This window comes from Glossina fuscipes, unplaced genomic scaffold, assembly GCF_014805625.2.
Source record: "Glossina fuscipes isolate IAEA_lab_2018 unplaced genomic scaffold, Yale_Gfus_2 1, whole genome shotgun sequence".
NCBI lineage: Eukaryota > Metazoa > Arthropoda > Insecta > Diptera > Glossinidae > Glossina > Glossina fuscipes.
In genome coordinates this window covers 24021588-24035222 of record NW_023998415.1, presented here as the reverse complement: position 1 = coordinate 24035222, position 13635 = coordinate 24021588, and the positions used below count along the sequence as shown (strand labels likewise).

General features: G+C 33.9%; 1 protein-coding gene across 1 annotated transcript; it reads left to right on the top strand.

Annotated features, from left to right (window-relative positions):
* On the top strand, nucleotides 1-13097 carry LOC119631272 (protein charybde-like). The gene is made up of 4 exons (XM_038023329.1): nucleotides 1-1315; nucleotides 7820-8426; nucleotides 10681-10791; nucleotides 10899-13097. Exons 1-4 carry the CDS (start codon nucleotides 1234-1236, stop codon nucleotides 10975-10977), a joined length of 879 nt encoding a protein of 292 aa, XP_037879257.1. The 5' UTR covers nucleotides 1-1233; the 3' UTR covers nucleotides 10978-13097.
* The last annotated feature ends 538 nt before the right edge of the window (nucleotides 13098-13635 follow it).

Genomic DNA, 13635 nt, shown 5'->3' with positions numbered 1-13635 from the left:
TAGTAACCGGCCGGAATAGTAGCTTTGTAGCGCTAATGGTGAATGTGTGAATATGGGAAAAAGCGGGTTGTGTGTTAACTAAAGCAAAGAGAAACAGTTGATTGCACGCGGCCGTATGTACGTATGTTTGTATGCATGCATATGTACATTCGCCTTAGTACGGCTTTAAGATAAATAAATCTGTGTGAATGTGTATCTTGAGCTATAGATTTTTACCAACAAAGCGAAATCTGTGATTTATGTGTGAATGCCAGAAAATTCAATAACGCCTTCTTTTTGATTTTATTTCATATATGAAAGATATAAAAATTACTTTAGATATTCGCAATCATTCTGGGCCCTTAGCAACCGCTTTTTGCTACAGAAAAAATGCAACGGAAAACAATCACAAAAGTTTTGAAAGAGTAAAGAAACATTAATCAAAGCTTTGCAAACGAGATAGGAGAGAATCTCTCTCGTTAGCTGAATAAAAACGTACAAAAAATCAAAATTACAGCGTGGGGTCCTGCAGTAAAACTACTATCAAAACCAAATCTATATATGTGAGTAACTAAAAATGCTCGCATATATGCATTAAGTTATACATGGCTTTAATTCGAATATTCTTCGACTCTAATTTTTGGAAATCTCCTCTAAGAACCTTCGAGTAGAAAATTTTATGAAGAACACAAAATTTTAGAAATCTTTCAAAAAACTCGTCCTGCAAACTTCATCTTATTAAATTGTTGACGATTCTCTGCATCCTTCTAGGTGAGAATATAGATGAAAAAAATAAATGAATAAATAAATAAATAAATAAATAAAACAAGAAAAACGAAAGAAAAAAAAGGAAGGAAGAAAGAAATGTTGTGCAAAGTAAATGAATTTTATGCACACACACAGATATAGAGTCAAAAGTAAATTGAGACTAACCCGGCCGTACTCTCTTTGTTTCGTACAAACAAAGCCGTCATCACGTTACCATCAAGCACGTCAACTGAAGCTGCTGCTGAAGCAACTTCTATAAATCAATGTAAACATAGCAATCCCATCACGAATTATAATGCAGCGACCCCATCATCACATTCATCACATTTGACGTCTGATTCCGTTACTTCATCGGTTATCCCTACAGGTCCGATCATCGCAACCAATTCGATTCATTTCGATTCGTCCAACTCTACTGTCACCACTACACCAGCGAACCGTTCATCCGATTTGGTCGGCATCGATCAAATCTTTGCTTCACTACTAATGAAAATGGAAGTGCTATCATTACAAAATCATCACATACATCAACAGCAGTTTGGTGTTATTGGTTCAGCGAAGGTCAAAGGTAAGTATTTATAAATTTCCGTTAAAAAATTCATTTTGACCTTTCTTTTTGAACTTTTAAAATGATGTCAACTTTCCCCTCGCATATATCAATAAATATATATACCTACGTATATGAATTGTTGATAGCCATCATGATTGCTTCAAAGTTAACAAAAATGCACAGTTATGTCGTGACCCCATTCTAGTTATATATATATATATATTAAGAAGGAAAAGTTTCCTTCAAATATTCCTTCTTTTCTTTTTATACTCGCAGCGCAGGGACTATATAACATATGCAACGGTAATGATACAAATATTTAGTCAAGTCTTCCAGCCCCTCTAGCCGCCCGTTAATATCATGACACTGCGTTCATCATTTTTGCTTTCGTCAAATTAAATTCAACAGACCTTAAAGTTATATTCGCTTTTTAATCGAACTTTTCATGATCGCTACTATTTGTTGTATTGAAGAGAGGATAAAATTTAAAAAAAAAAAAAGAAAAAAAAAACTATATTTATAAAATACATGCACATATCTGCAAGATCGCAAAGTGCGTTAATATTTTTGATCAGCTTGAGTAACGAAACTGATTTGGACATTTGCGTCTATATTGAAACTTTACACCGACACTTAATTAAGTTCCGAATTCATGCAAGTCCATCGTTGGGTTTTTACTCTCTCTTGAAAAAAAATCCCTTAAAGCTCTTTTTTCTGTCTCTAAATAATGATATAAATTTTCATCACACTTTATAGTTTCCCTTTCGATAGTTAGACTACAGTTTAGATTATAATTCTATATAATTGTCTGTTATCATTATGGCCATTGCTACACTGATCAAGTCTACAACTAGGCACAACTGCAAACATACAAATGCAATTTATAATCCGTAGTTGAAAACTTAACGGCTTAAAATACTTTACAACACGATCTAAGCCTTCAGTGAGAAAATAAACGATCGGCTCGCAATAAGCAAACAGAATATCGATAAGAGGAGACAATATTTAAATTGAGCGGGCCTTCTCAAGTCAAGGGCCGTTTTTCTTAGGTTCGATACACCCGGACTCATGTTTGCGTAGAAAGTTTCCAATGCCATTGCTAGTCCTGTTTAGTTTTATTTAATAAAGCGGATTTCATTTCTCCAATCGACTCAAATCAACGTTCTCAGATCGATTTTTCGATTTTCGACAATAGCCAGATGTCCGATTAGTATGTGGTTCTAGAACGGTCAGACTTGAATTTCTGGCAAAAAAAAAAGTCCCTTCTGGCCGTTGCACTCTGAAAAGGTTAATAATTATCCTGGGACGCGTTCGAAGATCAAATAGTCTTCCAAATGCGTTATTGCAGCATAGCGATAAGGTCTTTGTAATTAGCAATCCACAATTTTTGAGCAGCAGCTTCTTGAATTTCTTGATGTGACCTTAGTTAAGTGCTCTCTGCCCACCTTAAACAATCGATGGCAATCAGAAGTCCTTGGGCCCACTGTCACCAGCGCCTATTCGGTATTCCCGAAATCGAAATTTAATTTTTGAACCAATATCTGCAACAATTTTTTTACCGAATTTTTCATCCAGTTTCAAAAACGAAAAATATATCTTTTCATATAAAGGAAAACAATGGCATCTCATTAGCTATTGAAGCTATTAGCAGGAAGTGTAATACCGACACTGTAACACTTGTTGTTTAAATGTCGAATGACTAACCCTACTACTTTTTGACCGCAGTATAGCATGCATGTTCCGCAAATATTAGCATAGAAAACGTTAGCTGGGCTTGGCGGATAAAATTTAACGCCCGTCCGTATCTGTCCCGTTCATTTACATTACCTCGAACAAGTTACAACTTCATTGTCTAGCAAAGTCGATAATGAAATACCTTAGATATATCTTGCTGCGCCTAATTACAATTCTTCATCTATTCCGTTCCAATAGATTACAAATTACTGAAAATTAGACCTTCTTGTCATATATGGCATAGAGTGACCTTATTTTTCATAAGAAATATTACATGGGAGGAGTTCGAATGGTGATTCTATCCAATTAAAATTTTCCAAATTCGTTTACCCATGATAAACTGCAATGTCGCGTTGATTTTTTGGCGAAAAATATGGTGGTCTCTTTCTCTCTATAGGTTTTTTTACACAATAGTTAAAAAGAATTTCCCCTGCTGGTTAAACATTGTTTTCTGCTTTCTTCTCCGTCTGAAGCAGAAATTTATCGATGGTTTCTTGATTTCGAACAAGTCTTAAACCGTCCGAATTCAGCTATGGTCAGAGAAAAGTTAAAAAAAGTACCCAAGAAGAAGTCAACTCATCCACCAATTCGCACGAACATTTGTCGATGGGAAAAATCTCTCTTAAGTGGATAATGCCTCTGGTCACTTTTGACAATTACATTATGATGAGTCAGAACACTATTTTTTTTTTTTTTTTTTTATTATTATATGACGAATCAATCAGGGAATGTTCCCCATATCCGTAGTGCGGTGACAAGTGGAAAGAAGTGATAGAAAACAGATAGAAAAGCGGGCACAGCTTACTTTGGTTGGTGTTATGCCTTTACCGACTCAGCACTTAGTATAACTACTATCAAAGTAAACGATGTGTACTATCCGGAGTCAAACGTGAATTATAAATAAGTAAAAGTCGTGACTTGTAAAGTTTGGAAAAGGGAAAGCAGTGACTTTAATAAATTTAGGGTTTATTGTCTTTGCTTACTTATTGCCTATGATATATTACGGCCTTAGGAAATTCGCTGCATAATCTGACAAAGAAATATGCCTAACTTTTCATTTCTCTGATCAATTGCCTTGAAAAGTTTCGCATGAAAGTTGTAAGCTTTTGCGCATGGTAAGGATCTATAATTTTGGATATTTTGTTACAAAAGTAAGTAAAGAATTGTATCTAAGGAGCTAGAGCGTGTTTACTTGCCTTTACTTCATTCTCTCCGGAATTTCCGTAAACATTATGTGCTATGAGTGTTTGTTTCACAAGTAAAATCTCCTTTTGCCATAGGTTCGTTGAAAAAGTGCTATTATTCTTCTACTTGATAGTTATGAACGTGTGCAAAATGCAACCGGTTTCTTGATGTCATTGCAAATGAAAATAGAGTTTCTCAGAATTCGTTTTTTATGCAAAGTTTTTTCTTTTACTTCAACATCAACGACCGTATTGATTATGCGGCTTCCCCATTAACCCTATCGCTTAACGGATGGCCGCAATAGCTAGAGATTCGTATAATCTAAACACGATTGTATAATACGTATGGCTGCAATGGGAAACGGAAGCGAAACTTTGCAGCCCATCCCTGTCGATAAGGTAACGAATAAATTTCTTTTCAACTGAAGTTTTCGCTTTTAATTTGCCGTCTTTCCTTTCTCTTCAAATATTAATTTTTGTGGTTTTTATTTTATTCCGGCAAATTGCAATCAATTTAATTTTACAATTGAGTAAAAATTTGCTGAGCAGGGCAAGAAAAAGCAAGAAAAACGAAAATAATAATAATAAATTTCCATAATTTATTTCCATTGCATATGACATAGAATGCTCCGATATACACATAAATTTACTGAAACAAACAAACAACTATATTACGATGAAGGATATTGCCGGTAGTTTTTATTATGTGTGTCACTGTAATTACCGTAAAGCAAAGTTAGTAGCAAGGCAAGCAAAAAGTGCAACATGTATATATATATATATATATATATATATATATATATATATATATGTACTAGTTTGCATGTGCGTTTATTGACGTGCACGTACACGTGCTTATATGAATGCGAACACGGTTCCCTGTCAAACAATCTCGTTCAAGCCTTTAATCATACGCAAGTTTCTATAGGAATTTTGATATGTATGTGCACATATGTGCATGATTGTACATGTACATGTACAGTAAGTAACATTATTTCTGGCTTAATACCCCTCAAGTACATTTCATTTTAGTTATTTTATTCACCAAGCGAATACACAAGCGCGTTAACTGAATATATACGTATATATATATATATATATACATATATGCTATATATGTGCATGTGCATGAGTGCATAAATATATAATTTAGATGCGTATGTGCATATACATATACATATATATATTTTACCCTTTTTATGGAGAATATGAGCATATTTGTTGGAGTGCCTTTCTACATACATATATATGATGTCTTCACCTTTTCGTTTCTCTTTTCTTTTTTTTTTCTTTTTGCAAATCCATATTTTCATTTTTAGTGAAGTTCCGTTGCCTTTCCGTTTCAATATTAATTAAAAGACAAAAGCAATTCTTCTATCCAACACAAATAGTTCGCTTTGCTTGTTAGCAATTCATTACAGCGGCGAGATGTTGTATTTTATGAATTCCGGTCTGAATCCATAATCGCGAAAGCCGAACCTGAAAATGGACGATTCGCGTCCACCCACAATTAAAAAAAAAAATTGATGCAACCTTATACGAATGAAAACGTGCACCCTACAGCAGACAGTCCGACTCTCTCAATGTAATTAAAACCATTCTTTATAACAAAAATTAAACTTATAATAATGTTCTAGGGAAGCTAAATATTCATGATATTGAACTGATATTAAGTGTATGTATGTGTATTAAGCGTTCTTCTTTTCTTTTGCTTGTAAAACTAGACATTGATGTGAAAATAATGTGCTTTAGTATATTTTTTATATACATATATACAAAGGGAACAGTGAATAATTGGTAAATAATGACGGAAGATTGGGAAGATTAATGTTAACGAAGTTTTTCTTATGAAAGTTTGAAATATTGGATCGATCACCATCATGTTGAAATTTAATCTGATCATGTCATTTGTCATATATTTTTGGTCATTCTATTCTATGGGATTAGTTCAACTGTTTCGCAGGTTTGAATCAACATACAATACACCACACAGTGGTGTACAGTATTTCCAAGTGAGAACGAGACGCATATTCAGATCACACGGTGAAGCCACCATCAGTGTTGTTTGCACCTCGTATATTGTATCGTGTCCGCTTGTTATTATTCATAACAATTGGGCAACATTCCACATTCTATTAAATAAGAAAAGTGGCGCTTCTCGTGAATTTCGTCTTGCTTTGATATGAATCCAAATTTTCGATAGAAAACTATTGCGTAAAACTTAAAAGTGTTATCCTATACGATATAGTATTTGCCTTATGCCCTTTAACATGTACGCGAGCATTTAACATAATTAATATCCGACAATTGAAGAGAAGCCAGAGGGAATATCAGAATGGTCTGAGTCATGACCTTCGTAGGTAATGACATCACCCATCAATCTGCAGGTACGTTAACATCTTATCTATCAAGTCTTTAGTTTGACCGTTTAATGATTTTTTTTTTTATCCGCCATGACACAAAACTAAGTAGATATGCGTCCCGTTTCCGTTATTCAACAAAGTGCAATATATTCGCTACTCTTAGCTCGGCAAGAAAGGGATCTATTCAATTCTCAACAGCATTATAGCCATTCAAATCTGAAAAGTCGCGATTTGCACAAACTACAATAATTAATGCCTTTTCGCCTCCTTATTGACATACTGATATCGAAGTGCTCCCGGTCGCACAGTTTCGAAGTAAGATTGAAAGTAAGATATACGATGATGATTGAAATCAAATTGAATGATATTTTTTCTTTTGATATTTCTGACATTGCTAGTAAGTTACCAGAGGAAATATTTTCTAGCAACATGGCGATATCGTGTCGAAAGCAATTCTATTGGTTTGGCAGCGATCCAATTATCGACCCATTTTCGCGTTTCTTCAACTTTGCGAAACTGCGTGCCAGCCACGCCTGGTGAGTACACTGGGTGCGGCAAAATTTCTCATTCGAGCTGCAATTGTGTATCCTTGACAACTCTTGCAACAAGCAGCTAAAAAATGGCCATTGGGCTATGAAGGAACAGCTTCCAAAAGCGTTTGATGGGCTTCGCCATCAGATTTTGTTCAAGTTAAACGACCAAAAATAATGAAAGTCGAAGACACAATTTTAACCGCTCCCTCCATACGCTCAATAAATCAATATTACCAAATGGAGAACAGTTATTTTATGCAGAGAAAGATCAAAATCATCGAATTTAACCATTATGTGTCCAGGTGTTGCGCATTACTTTATCATTTTTATCTGTAAAACTCGCTGATCAAAATTAACGGAAGCCCCCCAATAGTCGCATAAAGAAATCTTAAAGTAAACACAAAGTTACGATTGCCTTGCAAAATCTTTTGTGTAACACTTAGTGCAAGCCTTACACAAGTTTTATTAATAGAGATAAGAACAGCTGTTGCCCGATTTTTTTGAGTACACATATAAGCCATCCAGAGAGATTTTAAAGGGCAAAAAACGCGCCTCTCAAAAACTAAATGACAAAAAGTCCACAGCAAATATAGTGGACGTAAAAGTATATATAGTTAAACCTATGAATTAATATTGTCGCCCGTTTTTTTTTTTTTTGTTTTTATTTTTTGTTTTTTCTTTTCTTTTTTTTTTTTTTTTTTTTCTTAGATTGGACAGGCTCTCTTTCACCACCACCAGAAACCCAACTGTCGAATTTAGCAGCTTCTGGAATTAAAGAGGATAAGAGCGCGCCCACTGAATTTGTAGACGTTGTTGATGGTATTGAATCTCAACATAACCATTCCCTTCGTCCCCAAGTACACCAACAATTGCAATCTACCACCATGGAAACTTCAACCACTCCAACACACATTAAGTCCGCAAACAATGCTATTTACACATACAACAATAATCTACTGCATTGTTCACCACATACAAGCACAACAAACACGGCAATGTCATCAATGTATCCGTCAGCTTTGACGCCATCGCCAACCTCATCGAATTTGTCAACACCCACCGAAGCCACTGAACACTTTGGCATTGCACATTCTAATGATATTGATGCAGCTGCTGTAAATGAACTTTCGCAGCGTTTACAGGCAGAATTACGAGCTGCTAAAAGCCGTCATTTGTCTTGCACGGAAGTGTCGTTACCATGGGACTTAACACCACGTATAGCAGCCGAAATGATAAAGACCTCAGAGAGAGAACCATGTGGTGTTAAAGGATGCGCAATATTCATTGATTTTGCAGATGATACGGGCAATGTCAGGTAAAATTCATATATATTTTAAAATTATTTCATATTTGATAATAAAATGCTAACCGAATCCTAGTAAACCAAATAAAAATGCCATTCATTTCTACTTGCGAATGCGGGGGACAAGAAAATGCCTATAATTACTGCCTTGTCCATGAACATTAATTTTAGGCAAAAATCATTCGCATGCAATGCTGGCATTTAAGTTACATTATATCTAACTTGAGCTAAATCTGTTCATTCCGAAAAATATGAGTCTAAGATAGAACGCAGTCTTCGATGTAAATATAAAAGAATATACAAATCATACTCCAAACCACAATGAACTGATATTGAAATACTAAAAAACTGAAATTTTTTAAAAATTTCATAAGTTACTTATATATATATTAGTTTGGGGAAAAAGAAATCCATTATTTTTATATGAACTTCAGGACTTTATTTAACATGCTTCGGATTGTCCGATTTGGGTCAAATATGCACCGTTTTGTTGTACGATTTGTTGCCATTTTAAAGGTAACTTCAAAATGCCTCTCTCATAGAAGTCGTGGTCTCTATTTGCAAAAAACTCTAGTAGTCGATTTTCACAATCCTCCCTAGATTCCAATTTTTTATCATTAAAGAAATTTTGCAATGCAAGGAAAAGATGATAATCGCTTGGTGCCAAGTCCGGACTGAATGGCGGATGCATTAAAACTTCCCAACCAAGCTCCCGAAGTTTCTGGCGAGTCACTGTAGATGTGTGTGACCTAGCGTTGTCCTGGTGGAACACGGCACCTCTCCTGTTGGCCAATTCTGGCCGTTTCTGGTCAATCGCTATCTTCAAACAGTCCACTTGTTGACAGTAGAGATCAGAATTAAGCGTTTGGTCATATGGAAGCAACTCATAATAAATAACCCGCATCCAGTCCCACCAAATGCATAGCAAAACCTTCCTGGCCGTTTGAGGAGCTTCACCGCTCTTTGACCACGATCGTTTTCGCACAGGGTTATCGTATGTGATCCATTTCTCATCTCCAGTCACCATCCGTTTAAGAAATGGGTCTATCTCATTTCGTTTGGCCAAGGCTTCGCAGATGGAAATTCGATCCATCATGTTTTTTTCTGTTAATTGGTGTGGCACCCAAACATCGAGCTTCTTTTTGAATCCAGCTTTGTGTAAATGGTTTAAAACTGTTTTATGGTCGATTTTTAGCTCCTGGGTGATGTTACGACTGCTAACATGCCGGTCAACTTCGATCATTTCTCCGATTTTATCGACATTTTCGATGACCGGCCTACCTGTGCGAGGTGCATCTTTAAAATCAAAAATTCCTGAACGGAATCTACGAAACCAAAATTGCACATAATTGGCCGAATTTTCTCTTTGTTCACTTCCATTTTTAACACGCTGTAACTCACAACTGAATGCACCAAACAAAAAATAGCAAAAGAATTTTTCTTACTGCGAAATGTCACCTTTGCAATGAGCATAAATCTGAAATTGTTTGATCGATACTTTACGAGAAATCTATCAGTGCAGCCATCTACCGAAAAAATAATGGATTTCTTTTTCCCCAAACTAATATATAGCTAAGTCATATTTTTATAAATTCGAAAGCAACATACATATACGAACTTATCACTTTTCGTACCCACTGTATAAGAATGGGAAGAATCCTAGCTTTTTGACTTCTAATTGCAACAGATAAAAACTGCACATCGAACATTTCGTAAAATTTAAATGTAATTATATATATATATATAAAATCCATGTATAATTCTGAATTTTTTATGTGATGCATAAAAGAGATTTTTCTCTCTGATCTGGTCCTCGCTCTGGGCGGCCAGTTACTGCCTGCGTCTTATGTAAATTTCGATCGTCTTTTATACATGTGCGCAAATCTAATATATCTCTGAGCAAATCTAATGGATTTTGAGGTTTGAAACGTCAGACCATTCACTCATTCGCCTGAAACTCAGAAAACTGAAAGCTGACACAAACGTCCATTACTGTTGATCATACGTGGTCCAAGCGCAATGGCAAAAAAAAAAAAAAAAAATCGAGACATTGCTTATATTATATATATATAATGTATATAATTATAACATAAAATAGTCGCCATTGCGCTGCCAACACCCCCACAGTTACAAACACAACAAGCTTTTTATATATTTACTTGTGATGGTGCAAATTGCTCTACAACGAATATCAAGTATTTTACATTTTCTCAATACGAATTATAAACAAACGATAGTCGTTTTATATTGTTATTTTCATTTTTAGACGTATTGCAGCTTTTAAAGTCGATCCCAGTACCGTTTCCACCTTTGAATTATACTTAACCTTGAAACAAGATAAAGGTGGCTGGACTTCAATATTACCACAATTTATTAAGTAAGTATATATATGTATATATATATATATATATATATATGTACGTATGATGTGCGAATGAAAGATAAAATAAAAATCTGAAATGTATTCATTTTCTCACTTCACAGAAATCTAACACGCAGCAACACCATATTAATTAGTCCACACTTTACATTAAGTAAACATAAAATTTATGCCTGTGAGTAAATGGAAAATCTACCTAAAACGTACAAATTATATAAAGAAAATAATAATAATAATAATAATAACAATAATAATAAAACAACATAAAAATATAATTTAAAATAATTAGCATCGTTGACCACATAAAGAAAGGGACGCAAGCATGGAGGAAAAACAAACAGCGTGTCAATTGTGCTTAGGAGAAAATTTTTAAAAAAGAACGACAACAACAACAACAACAGCAACAACAAATAGTAATCCCTCCGATTAAGCAAAAATAATGATATAAACAACATGAAGTGAAAGTAAATATGAATGTAATTACATTAGTTAGTATTCTGCTTAAATATTTTAACAATATGTATGTGACATATTCACACATATACCGACGATTAAATGATATATCATAATAAGGTCGAATAACAAATGAAAAAAGAGACAAGCGAAACAAGTAAGAAAATTTTATTCATCTTAAAACGAAGGTTTAATACACCTACCACTTCAAACTAAATCATTCAGTTGATCCATTCGAGCATTGATTTTCCATTGCATTTAATAAATTTCTGTGTATTATTGGCAGACTATGCCCACTCCCAAGACGACGGACTCACAAAAGCGATTAAATCGACACAACTTGCGCCAATGAAGTGCGCTTATAGATTATAGGGTTTCTGATTCGTGTTACTGAGTCTCACAGGCGAAAGGACAAATCCAATAAAGATATTTATTTCACTATGAAAAACATTCCGGATGCCAACAAGCAGCTTTGTCACTCCACCTTTTCTTTTTTTTTTTTTTTCTTTTTTTTTAAGACTTCACGTTATAGTTCGCTTAGTGCGTGTACCAATTTAAAGCCAAAATCCTATTTATAGATTATAAATGGATAACAATAGTTTTCCTTTTATAAACTTTTTCGGAAAGTTTTAGCTGTTATCTGTGCCATTATGACCTTTCAATACGCGTAATTATTAAATGGGTATGAACCTCCTTTAAAACGGATATAAAAGCAAAGTTCTAAGTAAATTCCAAGTTGCAATGCCACACATATAGATTTATGTACACACTCAGTTATATATATATACATACATATGTATTGAATAAATAGCCAACTGGACGATAAACTCATCGTAGTTTTTTCGATGATAATTTTTTTTTTTTTTTTTTTTACATATCATGTGGAACTCAAGCTTATTTAGCTTCTTAAACAAAAAGGAGTTTGCCCAACTTTACTGACATTTGAAGAGATCTCTTGTAGCAAGGACAGGCAGTGGGGCTGTATTTCGTTTTGGTTACGGCTCTTCTACCACGATGAGGAATAGTTCATCTTATATAGAAGCATTTGTCCGAAGCATTTTCGACAAACAAACACAGATTTGACCTTTGAAAATGTGCTTAATCCAAGCATTTCTTTTTAGACTACATAGTAATAAAGGTAATAAAGAGGATTTAAAAGTGGAATGAGACTGCATTACAAGGTATTGGATCTACACTGAATCCAAAGTTACTTTGATAGGATTGTTCTGAGTTCATTCTTTATCTAAACCAGTACTTACCAGACGGTGCGGTCGTGATTACCGTACAGTTTTGTATCGACTTGCCTTCCGTATAAGTTTAAAGCGTATTTCTGACGACAGTTCAAGTTTCAAAAAAATGCTCGGCCCGCATTAAGTAACCGCTAACAATTCTCAAATACAATCACAATAGTAAATGTTGACTCGATAAAAATTCACCTTTAAATATTTCATGGGGCCATTCAATATTTATGCATATAATTTGAAGTGGTCGATATAAGAGATTCGCAAAAAAGCGAATATTACCCCTTTTTTTACTTGTTGCTTGTAATATTTATAAAGATATTAAAAAAATATTAGCGACAAAAAACGAATTTTAAAAGTAAGCAAAATCAAATAAATGTGTATTCGTTAAGTTTTCAAATACTTCTACATGCAAATATAAAGTGATGATAGTGATGATGATTACGATAATGATAATGATAATGATAATGGTGATACAAAATAAATATTAAAAAAAATCATATTTAACGTAGTTGATAATATACCTTAATAATACATACAAGACGTAAGCGAATGATGCAATTAAATTAAATTAACAAAAAGTAAACAAACAGAACAAAAGTTTATGTGATATTATTATAATAAAAAAATTAAAAAAATAAAAAAAAAAAGAGAAAAGAAAAAAATTACTATTAATAATCCATGAAAATATTCTAGTATTATGAAAAAGTAGCAACTTTTAAAATATTATTATACAACTATATATACACTCATGTATATAGTTGTATATATATATATATATATATATATATATATATGTTTATATTATTTATCAGTTTAAATAATTAGATCAAGCTTGAAAGAAAGTTGTTTTGTAAACGGTATTTTTAATCGTTTTCTTCTACTTAAGCTTTAAAAAATATTACTTTCCTATTAAATGACGTGTAATTGTAGTTGTGGTTAACTTAATAAAACTTTTTTCTATAAGTACGTGCCAAGAGACGTTTGCAAACTTTGAAGAGAACGAATGCTTTTGCGTTGCATAGTCCATTAAATTGCATTCACGTGTTAGGCTGTACATAGGTCAACGATTCATCCATTGCGATCAATCAATCACGTAATCATGAATGAATATTGTCGTATGTGCGAGGGGTGGCGTAAGCGTCGG